At 47.6% G+C, this 21,544-nt stretch overlaps 1 protein-coding gene across 1 annotated transcript in view; it reads left to right on the plus strand.

The window, feature by feature from the left end:
- LOC139584249 (reelin-like) overlaps positions 1 to 19,206 on the plus strand; it is a 356,507-nt gene extending 337,301 nt beyond the window's left edge. Inside the window, exons 54-68 of the mRNA XM_071415869.1 lie at positions 664 to 818; positions 1,066 to 1,280; positions 7,553 to 7,730; positions 7,918 to 8,093; positions 8,271 to 8,377; positions 8,785 to 9,027; positions 9,191 to 9,366; positions 9,630 to 9,703; positions 10,447 to 10,608; positions 11,331 to 11,488; positions 11,773 to 11,992; positions 12,565 to 12,762; positions 13,150 to 13,248; positions 14,749 to 14,872; positions 16,826 to 19,206. Coding sequence (XP_071271970.1) covers positions 664 to 818; positions 1,066 to 1,280; positions 7,553 to 7,730; positions 7,918 to 8,093; positions 8,271 to 8,377; positions 8,785 to 9,027; positions 9,191 to 9,366; positions 9,630 to 9,703; positions 10,447 to 10,608; positions 11,331 to 11,488; positions 11,773 to 11,992; positions 12,565 to 12,762; positions 13,150 to 13,248; positions 14,749 to 14,866 — 2,279 coding nt within the window. The 3' untranslated portion in view covers positions 14,867 to 14,872; positions 16,826 to 19,206. The remainder of the gene's footprint in view (positions 1 to 663; positions 819 to 1,065; positions 1,281 to 7,552; positions 7,731 to 7,917; positions 8,094 to 8,270; positions 8,378 to 8,784; positions 9,028 to 9,190; positions 9,367 to 9,629; positions 9,704 to 10,446; positions 10,609 to 11,330; positions 11,489 to 11,772; positions 11,993 to 12,564; positions 12,763 to 13,149; positions 13,249 to 14,748; positions 14,873 to 16,825) is intronic.
- The last annotated feature ends 2,338 nt before the right edge of the window (positions 19,207 to 21,544 follow it).

Here is a 21,544-nt window from a genome sequence, read left to right on the forward strand (position 1 = left end):
CACAGCCACAGGTACACACAACCACAGGTACACACACAGCCACAGGTACACACAACCACAGGTACACACACAGCCACAGGTACACACACAGCCACAGGTACACACACAGCCACAGGTACACACAGGGGCTATGTCAGTCCCTAGATCCTGCGCATGATTTTAGTGGTCGTCGAGTTTAACGAGCGACAAGTTCGGTTTCCTTCTAATAAGCAACGACCAGGTCAAATACAACTGCTTTAGGAGGAAACTATTATACAGAATCTGTAACTGTACAAAGTCAATAGAAAAATACATGTATTTTTTATTTTTAGTAATTCTCTCCCCCTTATTTCTCTCCCTTTTTCTTCCTCTCCCCTATCCCTCCCCCTCCCTCTCCACTCACTCTCTCCCTCTTCCTCCCCCACCCGCTCCCCTATCCCTCTATCTCCCTATCCCTCTCCCCTATCACCCCCCCTCTCCCCTCACTCGCTCTCCCTCCTGCTCCCCTATCCCTCTATCTCCCTATCCGTCTCCCCTATCACTCCCCATCTCTCCCTCTTCCTCACCTGCTCCCCTCTTCCTCCCCCTCTCCCTTCCCCATCTCTCCCTCTTCCTCACCTGCTCCCCTCTTCCTCCCCCTATCCCTTCCCCATCTCTCCCTCTCCCTCCCTCTCTCCCCTCCAGTGAGTGACCATTGGCTGTTCAGTGAGGACTGTGTGGTACAGAGATTCTGTAGTTCTCCAGACGGTGTGATGGTGTGTGGTAGTGACGACGGGGGAGAGGTCTACGCTGTCACACATGACATCATACCTGACAAAGACTGGGTCATGCAGTTCAAGGTAAGACGGTGTCTGTTTCTGTGCAGTGATTTAATTAGGTACCGGTGCCTCTTGTAATATATTGAACACCTGTTCCCGGCACCTAAAACGACTACTGTCACCTTTGTTATTCTGCAATGGCTTAGATAGATGTGTATCTCTGTTAACAGATAGCCGTCATCTTTGTTTGGGTGTGTACACAGACCATTAAAATATGTGTCCGTTGAGGTTACGATAACGGAGTATGTATCCCTGTGTGTCTTTACAGATAGCAGTGGGCTGCGGTGTTCCAGAGCGCCAGGCGGAGCGGCAGGTCCACGTCCAGTACTCTGTGGACTTCGGTGTGTCCTGGAGGTACCTGGTGTTTCAGTGTCTCCCTGCGGACCCTCGCTGTGGAGGACATGTCTCCCAGCCCAGCGTCTTCTTCCCTGCCCAGGGCTGGAAAAGGGCCGTCTACCCCCTACCGGACAGCCTGGCAGACACGTGAGTGACACGTACAATGAACATACATACACTGGGAAGAACAAGTATTTGAAACACTGCCGATTTTGCAGGTTTTCCTACTTACAAAGCATGTAGAGGTCTGTAATTTTTATCATAGGTACACTTCAACTGTGAGAGACGGAATCTAAAACAAAAATCCAGAAAATCACATTGTATGATTTTTAAGTAATTAATTTGCATTTTATTGCAGGGGTCCTGTTCTATCAGCAGCTCTTGGGGGGGGTCAATCAATCAATCAATCAATTTTATTTTATATAGCCCTTCGTACATCAGCTAATATCTCGAAGTGCTGTACAGACACCCAGCCTAAAACCCCAAACAGCTAGTAATGCAGGTGTAGAAGCACGGTGGCTAGGAAAAACTCCCTAGAAAGGCCAAAACCTAGGAAGAAACCTAGAGAGGAACCAGGCTATGAGGGGTGGCCAGTCCTCTTCTGGCTGTGCCGGGTGGAGATTATAACAGAACTATGCCAAGATGTTCAAAAATGTTCATAAGTGACAAGCATGGTCAAATAATAATCATGAATAATTTTCAGTTGGCTTTTCATAGCCGATCATCAAGAGTTGAAAAACAACAGGTCTGGGACAGGTAGCGGTTCCATAACCGCAGGCAGAACAGCTGAAACTGGAATAGCAGCAAGGCCAGGCGGACTGGGGACAGCAAGGAGTCACCACGGGCGGCAGTCCCGACGCATGGTCCTAGGGCCCAGGTCCTCCGAGAGAAAGAAAGAGAGAAGGAGAAAATTAGAGAGAGCCAAGATTTTCAAAATTTCCATAAATGACAAGCATGGTCAAATAATAATCAGGAATAAATCTCAGTTGGCTTTTCATAGCCGATCATTAAGAGTTGAAAACAGCAGGTCTGGGACAGGTAAGGGTTCCATAACCGCAGGCAGAACAGTTGAAACTGGAATAGCAGCAAGGCCAGGCGGACTGGGGACAGCAAGGAGTCACCACGGCCGGTAGTCCCGACGTATGGTCCTAGGGCTCAGGTCCTCCGAGAGAAAGAAAGAGAGAAGGAGAAAATTAGAGAGAGCCAAGATTTTCAAAATGTTCATAAATGACAAGCATGGTCAAATAATAATCAGGAATAAATCTCAGTTGGCTTTTCATAGCCGATCATTAAGAGTTGAAAACAGCAGGTCTGGGACAGGTAGGGGTTCCGTAACCGCAGGCAGAACAGTTGAAACTGGAATAGCAGCAAGGCCAGGCGGACTGGGGACAGCAAGGTGTCATCATGCCCGGTAGTCCTGACGTATGGTCCTAGGGCTCAGGTTCTCAGAGAGAAAGAGAGAACGAGAGAATTAGAGAGAGCATACTTAAAATTCACACAGGACACTGGATAAGACAGGAGAAGTACTCCAGGTAACCAACTGACCCTAGCCCCCCGACACAAACTACTGCAGCATAAATACTGGAGGCTGAGACAGGAGCGGTCAGGAGACACTGTGGCCCCATCCGAAGAAACCCCCGGACAGGGCCAAATAGGAAGGATATAACCCCACCCACTTTGCCAAAGCACAGCCCCCGCACCACTAGAGGGTAATCCTCAACCACCAACTTACAATCCTGAGACAAGGCCGAGTATAGCCCACAAAGGTCTCCACCACAGCACAAACCAAGGGGGGGCGCCAACCCAGACAGGAAGATCACGTCAGTAACTCAACCCACTCAAGTGACGCACCCCTCCTAGGGACGGCATGAAAGAGCACCAGCAAGCCAGTGACTCAGCCCCTGTAACAGGGTTAGAGGCAGAGAATCCCAGTGGAGAGAGGGGAACCGGCCTGGCAGAGACAGCAAGGGCGGTTCGTTGCTCCAGAGCCTTTCCGTTCACCTTCACACTCCTGGGCCAGGCTACACTCAATCATATGACCTACTGAAGAGATAAGTCTTCAGTAAAGACTTAAAGGTTGAGACCGAGTCTGCGTCTCTCACATGGGTAGGCAGACTGTTCCATAAAAATGGAGATCTATAGGAGAAAGCCCTGCCTCCCGCTGTTTGCTTAGAAATTCTAGGGACAATTAGGAGGCCTGCGTCTTGTGACCGTAGCGTACGTATTGGTATGTACGGCAGGACCAACTCGGAAAGATAGGTAGGAGCAAGCCCATGTAACGCTTTATAGGTTAACAGTAAAACCTTGAAATCAGCCCTTGCCTTAACAGGAAGCCAGTGTAGGGAAGCTAGCACTGGAGTAATATGATCAAATTTCTTGGTTCTAGTCAGGATTCTAGCAGCCGTATTTAGCACTAACTGAAGTTTATTTAGTGCTTTATCCGGGTAGCCGGAAAGTAGAGCATTGCAGTAGTCTAACCTAGAAGTAACAAATGCATGGATTAATTTTTCTGCATCATTTTTGGACAGAAAATTTCTGATTTTAGCAATGTTACGTAGATGGAAAAAAGCTGTCCTTGAAACAGTCTTGATATGTTCGTCAAAAGAGAGATCAGGGTCAAGAGTAACGCCGAGGTCCTTCACAGTTTTATTTGAGACGACTTTACAACCATCAAGATGAATTGTCAGATTTAACAGAAGATCTCTTTGTTTCTTGGGACCTAGAACAAGCATCTCTGTTTTGTCCGAGTTTAAAAGTAGAAAGTTTTCAGCCATCCACTTCCTTATGTCTGAAACACAGGCTTCTAGCGAGGGCAATTTTGGGGCTTCACCATGTTTCATTGAAATGTACAGCTGTGTGTCATCCGCATAGCAGTGAAAGTTAACATTATGTTTTCGAATAACATCCCCAAGAGGTAAAATATATAGTGAAAACAATAGTGGTCCTAAAACGGAACCTTGAGGAACACCGAAATGTACAGTTGATTTGTCAGAGGACAGACCATTCACAGAGACAAACTGATATCTTTCCGACAGGTAAGATCTAAACCAGGCCAGAACTTGTCCGTGTAGACCAATTTGGGTTTCCAGTCTCTCCAAAAGAATGTGGTGATCGATGGTGTCAAAGGCAGCACTAAGGTCTAGTAGCACGAGGACAGATGCAGAGCCTCGGTCTGACGCCATTAAAAGGTCATTTACCACCTTCACAAGTGCAGTCTCAGTGCTATGATGGGGTCTAAAACCAGACTGAAGCATTTCGTATACATTATTTGTCTTCAGAAAGGCAGTGAGTTGCTGCGCAACAGCTTTTTCTAAAATCTTTGAGAGGAATGGAAGATTCGATATAGGCCGATAGTTTTTTATATTTTCCGGGTCAAGGTTTGGCTTTTTCAAGAGAGGCTTTATCACTGCCACTTTTAGTGAGTTTGGTACACATCCGGTGGATAGAGAGCTGTTTATTATGTTCAACATAGGAGGGCCAAGCACAGGAAGCAGCTCCTTCAGCAGTTTAGTAGGAATAGGATCCAGTATGCAGCTTGAAGGTTTAGAGGCCATGATTATTTTCATCATTGTGTCAAGAGATATAGTACTAAAACACTTAAGTGTCTCTCCCGATCCCAGGCCCTCGCAGAGCTGTGCAGATCCAGGACAGCTAAGCCCTGGAGGAATACGCAGATTCAAAGAGGAGTCCGTAATTTGCTTTCTAATGGTCATGATCTTTTCCTCAAAGAAGTTCATGAATTTATTACTGCTGAAGTGAAAGCCATCCTCTCTTGGGGAATGCTGCTTTTTAGTTAGTTTCGCAACAGTATCAAAAAGAAATTTTGGATTGTTCTTATTTTCCTCGATTAAGTTGGAAAAGTAGGATGAGCGAGCAGCAGTGAGGGCTCTTCGGTACTGCACGGTACTGTCTTTCCAAGCTAGTCGGAAGACTTCCAGTTTGGTGTGGCGCCATTTCCGTTCCAATTTCCTGGAAGCTTGCTTCAAAGCTCGGGTATTTTCTGTATACCAGGGAGCTAATTTCTTATGACAAATGTTTTTCGTTTTTAGGGGTGCAACTGCATCTAGGGTATTGCGCAAGGTTAAATTGAGTTCCTCAGTTAGGTGGTTAACTGATTTTTGTCCTCTGACGTCCTTGGGTAGGCAGAAGGAGTCTGGAAGGGCATCAAGGAATTTTTGTGTTGTCTGAGAATTTATAGCACGACTTTTGATGCTCCTTGGTTGGGGTCTGAGCAGATTATTTGTTGCGATTGCAAACGTAATAAAATGGTGGTCCGATAGTCCAGGATTATGTGGAAAAACATTAAGATCTACAACATTTATTCCATGGGACAAAACTAGGTCCAGAGTATGACTGTGGCAGTGAGTAGGTCCAGAGACATGTTGGACAAAACCCACTGAGTCGATAATGGCTCCGAAAGACTTTTGGAGTGGGTCTGTGGACTTCTCCATGTGAATATTAAAATCACCAAAAATTAGAATATGATCTGCTATGACTACAAGGTCTGATAGGAATTCAGGAAACTCAGAGAGGAACGCTGTATATGGCCCAGGAGGCCTGTAAACAGTAGCTATAAAAAGTGATTGAGTAGGCTGCATAGATTTCATGACTAGAAGCTCAAAAGACGAAAACGCCATTTTTTTTTTTGTAAATTGAAATTTGCTATCGTAAATGTTAGCAACACCTCCGCCTTTGCGGGATGCACGGGGGATATGGTCACTAGTGTAACCAGGAGGTGAGGCCTCATTTAACACAGTAAATTCATCAGGCTTAAGCCATGTTTCAGTCAGGCCAATCACATCAAGATTATGATCAGTGATTAGTTCATTGACTATGACTGCCTTTGAAGTGAGGGATCTAACATTAAGTAACCCTATTTTGAGATGTGAGGTATCACGATCTCTTTCAATGATGGCAGGAATGGAGGAGGTCTTTATCCTAATAAGATTGCTAAGGCGAACACCGCCATGTTTAGTTTTGCCCAACCTAGGTCGAGGCACAGACACAGTCTCAATGGGTATGGCTGAGCTGACTACACTGACTGTGCTATTGGCAGACTCCACTAAGCTGGCAGGTTGGCTAACAGCCTGCTGCCTGGCCTGCACCCTATTTCATTGTGGGGCTAGAGGAGTTAGAGCCCTGTCTATGTTGGTAGATAAGATGAGAGCACCCCTCCAGCTAGGATGGAGTCCGTCACTCCTCAGCAGGTCAGGCTTGGTCCTGTTTGTGGGTGAGTCCCAGAAAGAGGGCCAATTATCTACAAATTCTATCTTTTGGGAGGGGCAGAAAACAGTTTTCAACCAGCGATTGAGTGCTGAGACTCTGCTGTAGAGCTCGTCACTCCCCCTAACTGGGAGGGGGCCAGAGACAATTACTCGATGCCGACACATCTTTCTAGCTGATTTACACGCTGAAGCTATGTTGCACTTGGTGACCTCTGACTGTTTCATCCTAACATCGTTGGTGCCGACGTGGATAACAATATCTCTATACTCTCTACACTCGCCAGATTTAGCTTTAGCCAGCACCATCTTTAGATTAGCCTTAACGTCGGTAGCCCTGCCCCCTGGTAAACAGTGTATGATCGCTGGGTGATTCGCTTTAAGTCTAATACTGCGGGTAATGGAATCGCCAATGACTAGGGTTTTCAATTTGTCAGAGCTAATGGTGGGAGCCTTCGGCGTCTCAGACCCCGTAACGGGAGGAGTAGAGACAAGAGAAGACTCAGACTCAGACTCCGACTCGCTACATAATGGGGAGAACCGGTTGAAAGTTTCTGTCGGCTGAATAAGCGACACCGGTTGAGCATTCCTACAGCGTTTCCCTCCAGAAGCCATGAGAAAGTTGTCCGGCTGCGGGGACTGTGCGGGGGGATTTATACTACTATCTGTACTTACTGGTGGCACAGACGCTGTTTCTTCCTTTCCTACACTGAAATTACCCTTGCCTAACGATTGCGTCTGAAGCTGGGCTTGTAGCACAGCTATTCTCGCCGTAAGGCGATCGTTCTCCTGTATATTATGAGTACAGCGACTGCAATTAGAAGACATCATGTTTATGTTACTACTTAGCTTCGGCTGGTGAAGGTGTTGACGAACCATGTCCAGATAAAGCGTCCGGAGTGAAAAAGTTGAATGAGGGAAAAAAGTTGCGATGGAAAAAAAACTAAAAATATAAACGGTAATTAAAAACAAAAACAAAACAAAAAAACGTAAAGTTGTCAGCTAGCAAAGTAAAGTTGGCAGCAAAACGCACAGCAACAAAACGCACAGCAACACGTTCTATCAGCTCTTGGGGGTGGGGGGGATCCTCTTCTATCAGCAGCTCTTGGGGGGGGGGGGTCCTGTTCTATCAGCAGCTCTTGGGGGGGGGTCCTACATTGGTTCTGAAACTATATTATGTGTTGTTATGTTCTGCAGCGCGGTCCGTTTCCGGTTTTACCAGCAGCACTCGGACACCCAGTGGGCTGTGGAGAACTTCTACATCGGGCCGGCCTGTGACGGCCACTGTGGGGGACATGGAGACTGTCTAGACCAGAGATGTCTCTGTGACCCTGGCTTCACTGGACCCAACTGCTACGCCAGCACTTCTCTCAAGGTATCAATCAGTTCATCAATCTTTATTTATTTATTAATACATTTTCATACAAGTTGTTCCTATCCGGCTCAAAGACCATGTCTTTTGTACACTCCATGCCTCTTTAACTCTTGTGTGTGTAACAAAGTGTTGGGAAAAGAGAAGACACATTACCCTTCTGTGGTCAATAAAGTATCTATTCTTATAGGCGTCTTTGAAGGAGCGTTTTGACTGGGAGGGGGCCCCAGGCCCTCAGTGGCAGGTCCTGGAGGGGGGCCATCCCTGTACCGACTGTGGGGTGCTGGTGGAGGGGACAGCCCTGTACTTTGGAGGGGCAGATGCCAGACAGGCCGTCACCACTGACCTGGACCTCCGCGGAGCCAAGTTAGTAACTCTACTGTTCGTCTTCTCAGGGTTCGGTTATACAATTTGTGTATAGTCATTTTCTGTCAATTCAGGCTTTTAAGATTCCCTTTCAGTGTGTGTGTGTGTGTGTGTCTCGTTTGGAGGAGTTGGGAGAAAACACAACACAAATGTAATCTTCCTCTTCTTCCTCTTCAGGTTTGTAGAATACTGGGCCAGGATCGGCAGTGAAGACAACGTGACCATGTGCCATCGCCCAACCTGTCGTAAAGAGGGAGTGCTGCTGGACTACTCCACAGATGGAGGTATGAAACAACATAAACAAATAGACATTTAGAAACAAATCCACGTAGCTCCATCAGCAGGGGAATGCTAACGATTAACCTGATGGAATCCTAACGATTAACCTGATGGAAAACCAGCAGGGGAATCCTAATGATTAACCTGATGGAAAACCAGTAGAGGAATCCTAACGATTACCTGATGGAAAACCAGCAGGGGAATCCTAACGATTAATCTGATGGAAAACCAGTAGAGGAATTCTAACGATTAACCTGATGGAAAACCAGCAGGGGAATCCTAACGATTACCTGATGGAAAACCAGGAATAATATTAGAATATTACAGAGATCCATCACTTCATGTCCCTCCCTCCCTCCCTCCCTCCCTCCCTCCCTCCCTCCCTCCCTCCCTCCCTCCCTCCCTCCCCCAGGTGTGTCCTGGACCCTGCTCCATGAGATGGACTATCTGAAGTATGTGTCTGTGAGGCGTGATTACATCGTGCTACCAGAGGGGGCGTTATCTAATGCTACACGGTTGCGGTGGTGGCAGCCCTTCCACGTCTCCTCTGGTCTGGTGACATCCGGGCCGGAGCGCGCTCAGTGGGCCGTCGACAACATCCTGGTGGGAGGGTCTGACATCAACCCTTCCAGCCTGCTCGACAACTTCGATGACGGTAAACAGATTGTGCCGTATCACCTTCGCAAAGGAATGGGAGTCTCTTTCTAGGGTTTTTATATGCCCTTAGACAAATCTAAAAAAGACAATGGACAACCAACTATTCTTCTTCTCTTTCTCGAACCCCCCCCCCCCCCCCCCCCGTCATCTCTCTCTCTCAGAGGGTGTGTCACATGAGGAGAGCTGGAGCTTCTATCCCAACGCGGTACGTACAGCAGGCTTCTGTGGGAACCCCTCTTTCCACCTCTACTGGCCCAACAAGAAACAGGACAAAACACACAACATTCTGGCCACCCGCGAGCTCATCGTACAGCCTGGGTACATCCTACAGTTTAAGGTATAACCTCTCAGCATTTACAGCAGCTTGGCAGCATCCTACAGTCTTACATAATTAACATGAACAATAATAGAGGTCCAAGAATCAATCCCTGTGGAACACCGTATTTAATAGAATAGGATAGAATGAATTCTTGGTTTTAGATAGCTGCTGCAAACCCTCTTAGCATTTACAACATGGCTACATCACAGAGTTTAAGGTAAGTGTTACTGTTATCATTTCTTGTATCTCCTAAATCCTACTCTCCTCTGTCTTCTGTGTAGATTGTGGTTGGTTGTGAGGCAGACAGCTGTGAAGACCACCATTCTGTCCTGCTGCAGTACAGGAAGGATGCCAGGTGAGAGAGAAAGCGATATGGATCTTCTTATCTATGCTGCTAATGTAGTGTTCCGATGCGCTAGCTAAATGCCTTCCTCACACAGTACACAGCCAGGGTTTGGGTCAATTCAGGGGAGAATGACCTGCCCCCCCCCCCCCCCCATTGATGACAGGAAGTTCAAGGCAGACCGCGGTACTGCATTGCAATGTTTACAGAAAACAAAATCCCATATTACAGTGAAGGGGAAAATGGCAATCTATGTGTAAATAAATACACATTTTGAAGACAATCACGGTACCAATAATTACTTCTATTTCACCAGATGTCCTTTTATATTTAAGGATAATTTAGTAGCCTGCAGTACCCCGGTCGGCCTTCAACTTGAGATAATCAATGAGAGGGGGCAGCACTGAGCTAGCCTGCAAAGCCACTTCCCGAAGTAGCTCAAACTGCGCATGTAATGTCTACATACATTTCCACAAGACGCCATCTTAACCAACTTCTTGGGCTCCAAATGCGCTATTGAGTCTTCCCAAAGATAAATGGTGTCATGTGACCGATTGCTTTGTCCATTCATATATACAGTCATTGGATCAAATCCATGTCAATTCAGTCAATTCAGGAAGTAAACTGAAATTCTAATTACAAAATGTTCCTCATTAAAAAGTAATTGGAATTGACCACAACCCTTCTTTCTCCTCCCTCTCTCTCTCTCTCCCTCTCTCTCTCTCTCTCTCCATCCTCCCTTTCTCCCTCTCCAGGTCTGACTCGTGGCAGCTGGTTCAGTCAGAGTGTATTCCCTCCTCTGTGAACAACGTGGGCTGTTCTCCCTTCATGTTCCATGAGTCCACCACCTACAGTCCAGTCAACAGCTCCAGCTGGACCAGGGTCACTGTTCAGCTGCCTGACCACGTCTCCTCAGGGTAGGACCGCTGTGTGTTTCTGACCACGTCTCCTCAGGGTAGGACCGCTGTGTGTTTCTGACCACGTCTCCTCAGGGTAGGACTGCTGTGTGTTTCTGACCACGTCTCCTCAGGGTAGGACGGCTGTGTGTTTCTGACCACGTCTCCTCAGGGTAGGACTGCTGTGTGTTTCTGACCACGTCTCCTCAGGGTAGGACGGCTGTGTGTTTCTGACCACGTTTCCTCAGGGTAGGACTGCTGTGTGTTTCTGACCACGTCTCCTCAGGGTAGGACTGCTGTGTGTTTCTGACCACGTCTCCTCAGGGTAGGACTGCTGTGTGTTTCTGACCACGTTTCCTCAGGGTAGGACGGCTGTGTGTTTCTGACCACGTTTCCTCAGGGTAGGACTGCTGTGTGTTTCTGACCACGTTTCCTCAGGGTAGGACTGCTGTGTGTTTCTGACCACGTCTTCTCAGGGTAGGACTGCTGTGTGTTTCTGACCACGTCTCCTCAGGGTAGGACGGCTGTGTGTTTCTGACCACGTCTCCTCAGGGTAGGACTGCTGTGTGTTTCTGACCACGTCTCCTCAGGGTAGGACGGCTGTGTGTTTCTGACCACGTCTCCTCAGGTTAGGACCGCTGCAACCTGTCATTCAGGTGTTGATAGTCCCCCCCTGACTGTATGATAAAGCAAGTCCTATACGTTTTGTCTCATCTCCTCCCCTCCCGTCTCCTCCCCTGCAGAGCCACGCAGTTCCGTTGGATTCAGAAGGAGGGTGCTGGCGAGCGTCATGGCTGGGGGGTGGACCATGTCTACATCGGGGAGGCATGTCCTGGGATATGTAGCGGTCATGGTTACTGTACCAGCGGGGTGGTCTGCATCTGTGACGAGGGACACCATGGTGGGTAACTGATAAGACTACAACACTGACACAAAGACTACAACACGGACACAAAGACTACAACACGGACACAAAGACTACAACCTCTAACACAAAGACTACAACACTGACACAAAGACTACAACACTGACACAAACCACTCTTGTAATCATAACCTGATGGTCTTAACTTCTTCCCCTCTGAGTCGGGTTCCTCTCAGTCTGTTGTCTTTCTTACAGAGAGTTGTAATTGACAATTGATTGAAATCTAGCATTCATATTGGTTCTCCTGCCTCCATCTCCCAGGTGATGACTGCTCCCTGTCCAGCAGTGACCTACCTAGCTCAATAAAGGATAACTTTGAGTCAGGCAGCGTGTCAGAGGAGAGCTGGCAACTCATCCAAGGGGGCGGGGTGGGTAGTGGGTGTGGCCAGCTCTCTCCCCACGCCCACGGAGACTCGCTCTACTTCAACGGCTGTAAGACGAGGCAGGCGATCACCAAGCCTCTGGACCTGACACGAGCCAGGTATGGACTGGACAATGGATTGTACTGTACTAGCCTAGCCCACAGTCTATCCAACTATTGAAGGTACAGTGAGATATGTTTGCTATACAGTACAGTACCTGTAAGACGAGGCCTGCGGTCACCAAACCTGTTGACGTCACACGAGACATGTACTAGTGGACACTGGACCATACTTGCGTAGCATAGCCTAGCATAGCTTGACCTAGCCTTGCCCACACAGGACCATACTAGCGTAGCCTAGCATAGCTTGTCCTAGCCTTGCCCACACAGGACCATACTAGCGTAGCCTAGCTTAGCTTTTCCTAGCCTTGCCCACACAGGACCATATTAGCGTAGCCTAGCATAGCTTGTCCTAACCCACTACTGAGACCATTGAGATCAATATACAGTATTACTAAAATGGAAAACTTGGAGGCTAAACTTGTAGGACCTAGTCCATCCAAAAATACCAAGGTATTTACCAGAACTCTCTCTCTCCCTCCCTCTCATTCCTTCACCCCCCCACCCACCTCCCCCTCTCTCTCATCCTTCTCTCCCCCCTCCCCTCCTCCCTCACACCCTCTCTCCTACAGTAAGATCATGTTCGTGCTGCAGATAGGCAGTGTGTCCCAGACAGACAGTTGTAACACAGCCCTGGACCAGGCTGACACAGTGGACAGGGCAGTTCTGCTGCAGTACACGGTCAATAACGGAGTCAGCTGGCACGTGATCGCCCAGCACCAGCCCAAAGACTTCATCAAGGCCCAGAGGGTTTCCTACAACATCCCACTGTGAGTGAACACAACGCTAACGCGCGCGCACACACACACACACACACACACACACACACACACACACACACACACACACACACACACACACACACACACACACACACACACACACACACACACACACACACACACACACACACACACACACACACACACACACACACACACACACACACACACACACACACACAGAAAGCTAGAGAGTGTATTGGTCTTTGTTCCAGTCCAGGTCGAACACACCTGACTAGTTAATCCAGTGTTTCCATGAACTACCTGTTACTTTCCAGCAGCAAAGTCGATGTCCACTAGTCTAAAAACATCTACTGACACGCTAACTGCCTACTCTTGCCCTCTGACCTCCTCTCCTCCTGTCGCCTGCCCCAGAGAGGCGAGGGTTAAAGGGGTGGCGCTGCGGTGGTGGCAGCCACGTCACGACGGAGCGGGACATGACCAGTGGGCGCTGGACCACGTGGAAGTAGTGCTGTGAGTATCTCCGACCAACCTGGTACCCCTTGTCCCTAGAGAACCTAGAGAACCTCAGTCTGAGAACCTAGAGAACCTCCGTCTGAGAACCTTGAGAACCTAGAGAACCTAGAGAACCTCAGTCTGAGTACCTAGAGAACCTAGAGAACCTAGAGAACCTCCGTCTGAGAACCTAGAGAACCTAGAGAACCTCCGTCTGAGTACCTCAGTCTGAGAACCTAGAGAACCTCACTCTGAGAACCACTTATTGTGTGAGACCACTTAATGCATACACAAAGCTTGTCACGCACCGTTTACACACACCATCTTCACACCTGCATAACCGTCTACATAGCAGAAGCATAGAGCATTTTAATGCCTATTGCATGTTGCTGAGGGCTTCATATCAATGATAAAGGTCATTGATTATAACATGTTAATAAAGAATGTCATGCATTGCAAGTGTTTCATCTAACAGTCATGAAATGTGTATGTAAAGGCCTGATGTAGTTCCGTTAAGTGCAGGTGTTTAAGTCGTTTAGGCAAACAACAGATAGCCCATTGTTTTGTACCACTTCACGCAGAGTGGAATGATATCTGTAGAACAAGGTCTTGTACGTGTAGAGTCAACACGCAAACTACACAAAAACACACACCTGCGCTGTCCCTGGTTTGGTGTGGCCTTGACCTGTCCTCTCCTACTCTCTTACTCCTACGGTTGGTTCTCAACATTCAACAACAGTGTCTGATGAACAGAATAACCGTTCGATCCTCACACTTCTCTTTTTTATTTCTGTCTCTGTTTCACAACTCCACCACCACTCCTCTCCTCCTTTTCAATTGTTTCTTTGTCATCGTGTGTCTCTCCTCTCCTCCTTTTCAATTGTTTCTTTGTCATCGTGTGTCTCTCCTCTCCTCCTTTTCAATTGTTTCTTTGTCATCGTGTGTCTCTCCTCTCCTCCTTTTCAATTGTTTCTTTGTCATCGTGTGTCTCTCCTCTCCTCCCTGATCTCACGACACTAACATGCGTGACCATATTGCTTCTCTTCCTCCACCGCCTGTGCTTGTGCTCACCTGCTGGCTCATCATGTCCTATTATGTCTTCTGTCTCCTCCTCCTCTTTCTCCTTCTCCTCATCTCCTCCACTTCCATCTCCTCTTCCATCTCCTCATCCTCTTCCTCCACTTCCATCTCCTCTTCCATCTCCTCATCCTTCCTCTTCTTTCTCAATCTCCTCCTCCTCCTCTTCCACCTCCTCCTCTGCCTCCTCTTCTTCATCTCATCTTCCTCCTCTTCCATCTCCTTCCTCTTCCTTCCCTCTCTTTCTTTCTGGATGTGTTTGGTCCTTTTTCTCTCCATCTGTTATTGTCTTTACATCTTTCTGTCTCTCTCTCCACCCTCTCCCTACGTTCTATATCCCTTCCTCTCTATTTCTCTCTGACTCTCTTACTCCCTGCTCCCTCTCCTCTCTTTCGCCCCCCCCCCCCCCCCCGTCTCTCTGGGCCCCCTTCGCCTCCCCAGGCGGCCGGGGTTCCTTCCCCCCCAGATCTTTCTGCGAGCCAGCAGCATCCCCATCCTCCCCTCTCGCGCTCTAACCTCTGCTCTCTTCTGTATTCTGCTCCCTGTGGCATGGCTGTAGAGTCAGGTAAGTCTTCCTCTTCTCCCCGAATGCAGTCCCTTCCTCTTCCTCCTGTGACACCCCCCCACCTTATACCCCTGACCCTCCTCTTCTGTCATCCTCTACCTCGCCTTAAACCCCCCCCACACACACACACACACACACACACACACACACACACACACACACACACACACACACACACACACACACACACACACACACACACACACACACACACACACACACACACACAGGCCACCGACTGTCATAACCCAGAGGCAGGCTCTTCTCAAAGGCTTGTCCATGACACAGACAGAACTGATTGAGGAAGCAGACATCAGGAGAAAAAAGACATCATGACATGACTGCTATCGTCCATGTCTGGGTAGTGGATATTATAAGTGTCACCAAAACACCTCGGGGTCCCAAATACCTATATGACATATCTGAAATACTATTTCTCAACTAAAAAAATCCCCTTTTGTGTCAATTGGTCTGTATATTTTAAACACACACAGTACACACATCTCAATGGTATCAATCAATGTGTGTGTATATGTGTGATGCAAGCCATCACTATATGAATGTATCGTTACCATTTGAGTGTTTTGGGTCTTGCTACGTGTCCGCACACAGCCTAATAAGGAGTTGAGGCTGACTTTGACACACACACACACACACACACACACACACACACACACACACACACACACACACACACACACACACACACACACAGAGAGGCACATGTTACAACCTCCGCTTCATTCTAATGTGGACATCAAACGTTGATCATTTACTCGGTACAGACGTTATTCACACCAGCAGTGGTGTAATGCAGAGACGGCATACCTCCAGAGCTCGAGACATCCACATAAACAAAATACCTAGATCTCATCAAGCCCTTCATCAGAGTAACCAACCTCCATCCAACTCCTTGCATGATGGCTTTTTAATTCCAACGTTGCAAAGACCCCCTACCCCCCCCCCCCCCCTATCCCCGCCCATCCATGGCTGCCTGTCCATGGAAAACATCATTCTGTGAATCAGGAGCCCTCTCCATACTGGCCGTCCTCTAACTCGCTCTGTGAAGGAGACAAAAAAACAACAACATAGAAGTGGAAAGACAGACATCCCACTTTGTCAGCCCCTCGTCCCCCTCCCATCCCCCTTCTCTACCCCCCCCCCCCCCCCCCCCGCTTTGCAGGACGCCACATGCTGCGCTCCTGGCATCACCTGCTGGATGGACGAGGCAATGACAGGCTAAGCAAGAAGAGCGATCTTCAATCACGGCTTCTCTTTGTGTCTATTTAGTTCAGTTTCTCCCCCCCCCCCCAGAAACCCCGACCCTGTCTGTAGCTAGTGTCTGTGACCCTGTTTGTAGCTAGTGTCTGTGACCCTGTTTGTAGCTAGTGTCTGTGACTATGTTTGTAGCTAGTGTCTGTGACCATGTTTGTAGCTAGTGTCTGTGACCCTGTTTGTATCTAGTGTCTGTGACCCTGTTTGTATCTAGTGTCTGTGACCCTGTCTGTAGCTAATGTCTGTGACCCTGTCTGTAGCTAATGTCTGTGACCCTGTCTGTAGCTCTCTAGCCAGCCATGTGTCCTCTAGTTGTGTCCCATCATGTCTTGTCCTGTTGACTCTTTGCGTATGATACTGCCATTGACAACATGTCAAAACCAGCTGTTGATCAATATTTATATATATTTATATACAGTTCAATATAAAGTAAGTTATGAATAGTCCACTATTTGCTTAGTTTGAATGTTTGAGGTTAGGGGTGAAACCTAACAGAAAATACCAACATGGATCTAGGAATGTGTGAGCTCGCATATGAGACTGTGTGTGTGTGTGTGTATTTCAGACGGTGTGTGCATGGATGCGTGTGTAGATACTGTAAATGCCTCTTCCTTGGTTACTAACAGTCACCATCCTCTTCCTCTCTCTCTCTCTCTCACTGTCTTTGTCTCCCTACAGCACCCGTAAACAAAACTACATGATGAACTTTGCCAGACAGACCGGCCTACGTCACTACTACAGCCGGAAGAGGCGGGCACTGCAGCATGCCTAACCAATGGATTTTCCCTACGACCTGCCAATCACACATATGACCGACCGACCAACCACATTCCTTTCTCCTGATGCCATATCACACTGTCAAGTCCTGCCCTCCAGCCAATGGATTCCAGTCAGCCTTAGACCACACCCCTTCCCTCTCCAACCCCGACTCTGCCAGAAAACATGGACCATCCCATCAGTTTACGCTGCAACCAATCAGAAGCCTTCCCCACCCCCAATGTGACTGGAAGGACGGAGACGTGAAGGAGCAACAAAGGCGGACATTTTGTTTACTTTTAATGGACTTCCGGGTTTCTAGTTGTTTTCTAATCGTTGCTGTACGTGGTTATTATGATATGATGATTCCCTGTTCCAGTTGCGTGAATACTACCCACCCCTGGATTTCCCCCTATCACCCCATCCTACCCGCCTAGTCCTACTACTACCACACTGTGAAATGATTAAGAGAAATATCACTGATGACCAGTGACATAGAGTTGGATAGAGGGCACACAGTCACAGAAGCGATAATGGCAAAGCTAGGAGGGGGGGGGTGAGCCCTGTTTCCAACTCTATGCCAGGTTACTGGGGTGTATTCATTAGTCCGATTCCATTGCAAAACGTTTTACAACAGAAACCATTTACTGTTTACTCTAGGAACCAAACGGAAACAAGCGGAGGGAAAACGGAACGAAAATGGAGAGAGACCTGACTGAATTTGTCCAATAGAAACTCTTTTGGAGTAAACGGTTTCCATTGCAAAACGTTTTTGCGACAGAATCTGAAGAATTAATATACCCCGGGGCTAGTTGGCTGAGCCGGAAGGAGAGGGGGAACACTCCTCCGCCTGCACCGGTATCTAGGAGGAAGATCCTTACAGTGATAACGACGCTAAAATATATAGTACTGTGTTCTTCCTGTTCTGTGAGTTATTTTCGTGATGAGTCGACTGTCGCCGTGTTTCGTTTAATTGGTTTGTTTTTTACTAATTCACATTGCGCAATTTTTCGGTTGGATGAGTTTTTTTCTCCCTTGTTTATTGGATGAGGGACAGATGGATAAGGGGCAGGGTGGATGAACGAAACCCTGCCGTCAAGGTAGGCGGAAGGAAGGAACAAATCGCAAAAATAGAGGGAAAATACATAAGAAAAAAAGGTTAAAAACCGAACAATGATTTTTTTTTTTTTTTATATATGTTGGCTCCTGAAAATACAGATATTTATGGTAAGCGGTTCTCCACGTAACCTATTTAAAGATACACTGTGCGTGAAATCTGTGTTATTTTCTAGTGTTAAGTTATTAGGCAGTTATTCAGCCTCTCGGCCTACACCGTCTCCCACCCTTCCCCCCAGCATCCCTCTCCCCGTGCTGTTACCCCCCATCCCTCCCTCTCCCCGTGCTGTTACCCCCTCCCTCTCCTCGTGCTGTTACCCCCATCCCTCCCTCTCCCCATGCTGTTACCCCCATCCCTCCCCCTTCTCGTGCTGTTACCCCAATCCCTCCCTCTCCCCGTGCTGTTACCCCCCATCCCTCCCTCTCCCCGTGCTGTTACCCTCCATCCCCCCGTGCTGTTACCCCCCATCCCTCCCTCTCCCCGTGCCATTACCCCCATCTCCCCGTGCTATTACCCCCATCTCCCCGTGCCGTTACCCCCATCCCTGCATCTCCCCGTGCCGTTACCCCCATCCCTCCCTCTCCCCGTGCTGTTACCCCCATCTCCCCGTGCCGTTACCCCCATCCCTCCCTCTCCCCGTGCCGTTACCCCCATCCCTCCCTCTCCCCGTGCCGTTACCCCCATCCCTCCCTCTCCCCGTGCCGTTACCCCCATCCCTGCATCTCCCCGTGCCGTTACCCCCATCCCTCCCTCTCCCCGTGCTGTTACCCCCCCACCCATCCCTCTCCCCGTGCTGCTACCCCCATCTCCCCGTGCTGTTACCCCCATCCCTCCCTCTCCGGGTGCCGTTACCCCCATCCCTCCCTCTCCCCGTGCTGTTACCCCCCCACCCATCCCTCTCCCCGTGCCGTTACCCCCATCCCTCCCTCTCCCCGTGCCGTTACCCCCATCCCTCCCTCTCCCCGTGCCGTTACCCCCATCCCTCTCTTTCTCTCTGCTGATTTCTGCTCCCCGGAGATGAGGCTCCACCAGTGTTGTTTTTTGAAGTCTACTGTGTAATATGGACCCTCTCCCACCCTTCTCTCTGTAACTCCACTATAGCAATCTCCTGTACATATAAGTATATCCACTATGGGGAGACCCAGCAGCCTTATAAAAGGGAAATAAAGAACTGTCCAAACCTCAAGAGATAGTCAGTGTGTGTGTGTGTGTGTGTGTGAGTTGTGCGTACATACTGATTTATATTATAACGTCATCGCCACATTCAAAAAAAAGAGAAATTGGTGATTCAACAAAAACACATAGTCCAGTTAGTGTATAAAACATTTATTTCACAATCATAAAAATATAAATTTCTCTTTAAAAAAAAAAAAGAGCCAAATGCATAATCTTCCGTTGTATTTCGTAAAAAAAAGAGATGTTTTTAACTTGGTTGTCCAGGTTGATGCATACCTCCGTTTGGTTGGACTGAGTATGCAGCAGTAGATGGTAAAACCATTCAACCAACAAATCCCTAGTACTCCTCACGTCCTTTAGAAGAACCAGCACTTATCTAAAAAAAATTACATGATTTTTTAAAGTAGGCTTGTGAGAGTTACAGGCCCGTTAATAACAGCATAGTCATCGCCACCACGAGGGGGACCGAATTAACCGCAACACGGTGTCCGGCGTTACAGTAGTTATAGTCACAGCACGCATACGTCATGGTGTAGACAGTTCCTTTCAGTGGGAGAGGGTGTACCTGACCGCAGCCCGTCGGCGCCATGCAACCCCGGGTGGACAGGGCGCTGTGGTTGCCATAGCGACCGTTGCCCGTCATGCAGAGTTCCGTAGGAGGGCACTCTGTCAGGATGAGGTCGAAGGTCTTGTTCCGGTACATGATAGGGCTGTAGTAACACAGCAGGTTGTTGTTACAGTGGAGGGCTGGGAGGAGCAGGGACAAACACAGGATGGCAGATAGAACCGGGAACATCTGGGGCCTGAGAGAAAATAGACGTCTGGTGGTGAACATTCATGTCAGTCAGCGTTAGAGAGTAGCCTGGTCCCAGATCTGTTTGTACTGTATAGCTAGCTCCTTAGGCTGCGTTTAAACAGGCAGCCCAATTCTGATCTTATTTCCACTCATAATAGTTCTTCTTTACATCCAATCACAGCAGATCTTTTCTCAGAGCTGATCTGATTGGTCAAAGGGGCAATTAGTGAAAAATAGATCAGAATTGGGCTGCCTGTGTGAACGCAGACCTAGTCAAACATTGAACGTCATCATCACATGAAAACAACTATAGGAGTTGTCCAGACAGCACAACAGATCTGGGACCAGGCTAGAATTGGAGTGGTATTGGAATGTAACAGAAACTGCTGATTGGTAACCCACCGGGCTAATTAGTCAATTGGAACAAGAACTTGATGGGTAGATTGCTGACTTGCAATAAAAAGGAAAATACCAACTTGTCAAACAAATCAGTCATGCTTGCATGAAGTTACAGGTAATGTCCTAGTAATGAACCTTCTAGTCTCAGTTTTATCTAAAAGACAGGTTGAAAGCCTTGTATGTGTGCTCTCAACCACAGAAATTACTAACAGCTTGCTCATGCAATGTCAATATGTAGGATGAGGACTTACCTGCCCATTCTTACGACTCTGGGGGTTGAGAATAATTTCAAACTGGATACAACAGGTGGTGTAGAATGGATGACAGATGCTCTGTATACTATCCCAACACTTACTGCTGGTCGAACCTGTACCATCTAACCTCAAACGAAGTAACCACACCCACTTCCGGACACCTGTTATTCAGATCAGGACAGACTGAAAAATAAAATGATTTTAAAGTAATTGTTCAGTGAAAATCTCGTTCTGTTAACGTACACCCAAATAATGTTGACTGATATACTCGTGCTGCCAAAGCATAATTTGAACACTTTAAAAAATAAAAACACCTCAGAGCGTTTCATAAACGCATGCTAGAATGAGCTAGCCAATCAGCGGTCTACTCACGTGAATATTTTTAATGACCGGTATACGCCCACCATATTAAAGATCCAATGTAGCCCTTTTTTAAATCTCAATATCATGATTTCTGGGTAACAATTAAGTACCTTAATGTGATTTATTTTTGACCATTTGAATTAAGTGACAAAAATAGCTTCTTAGTAAATAGCAACTTCAAGAATTTAGCTAGGCCTGGGTGTGGTCTAAGAGGGGAAGGGGAAACTGATAACTAGCTCTTATTGGCAGAGGGGATTGAAACTCTTATTGGACTATCAACTAATTTACCACCTGGTGATGTCACTAGGCGGGCCAAAACTCCAACCCACCAAAACAGGCATCCTTTTTAAAAATCACCTCTTACACTAAAAAAGGGCATTATCACAATATTATGCCAACCTAAGTCTGGAAATATATATAAAACACAAATAATTCATGTTTTTTTTATTTTACTGCACTGGGCCTTTAATTCCCATTGTTTTGGAAGGAAAATTATTTCACTCATTGTTCTATTTCATAGAAATGTAGAGACACTG

The sequence above is a fragment of the Salvelinus alpinus genome, chromosome 9, assembly GCF_045679555.1.
Source record: "Salvelinus alpinus chromosome 9, SLU_Salpinus.1, whole genome shotgun sequence".
Taxonomy (NCBI): Eukaryota; Metazoa; Chordata; class Actinopteri; order Salmoniformes; family Salmonidae; genus Salvelinus; species Salvelinus alpinus.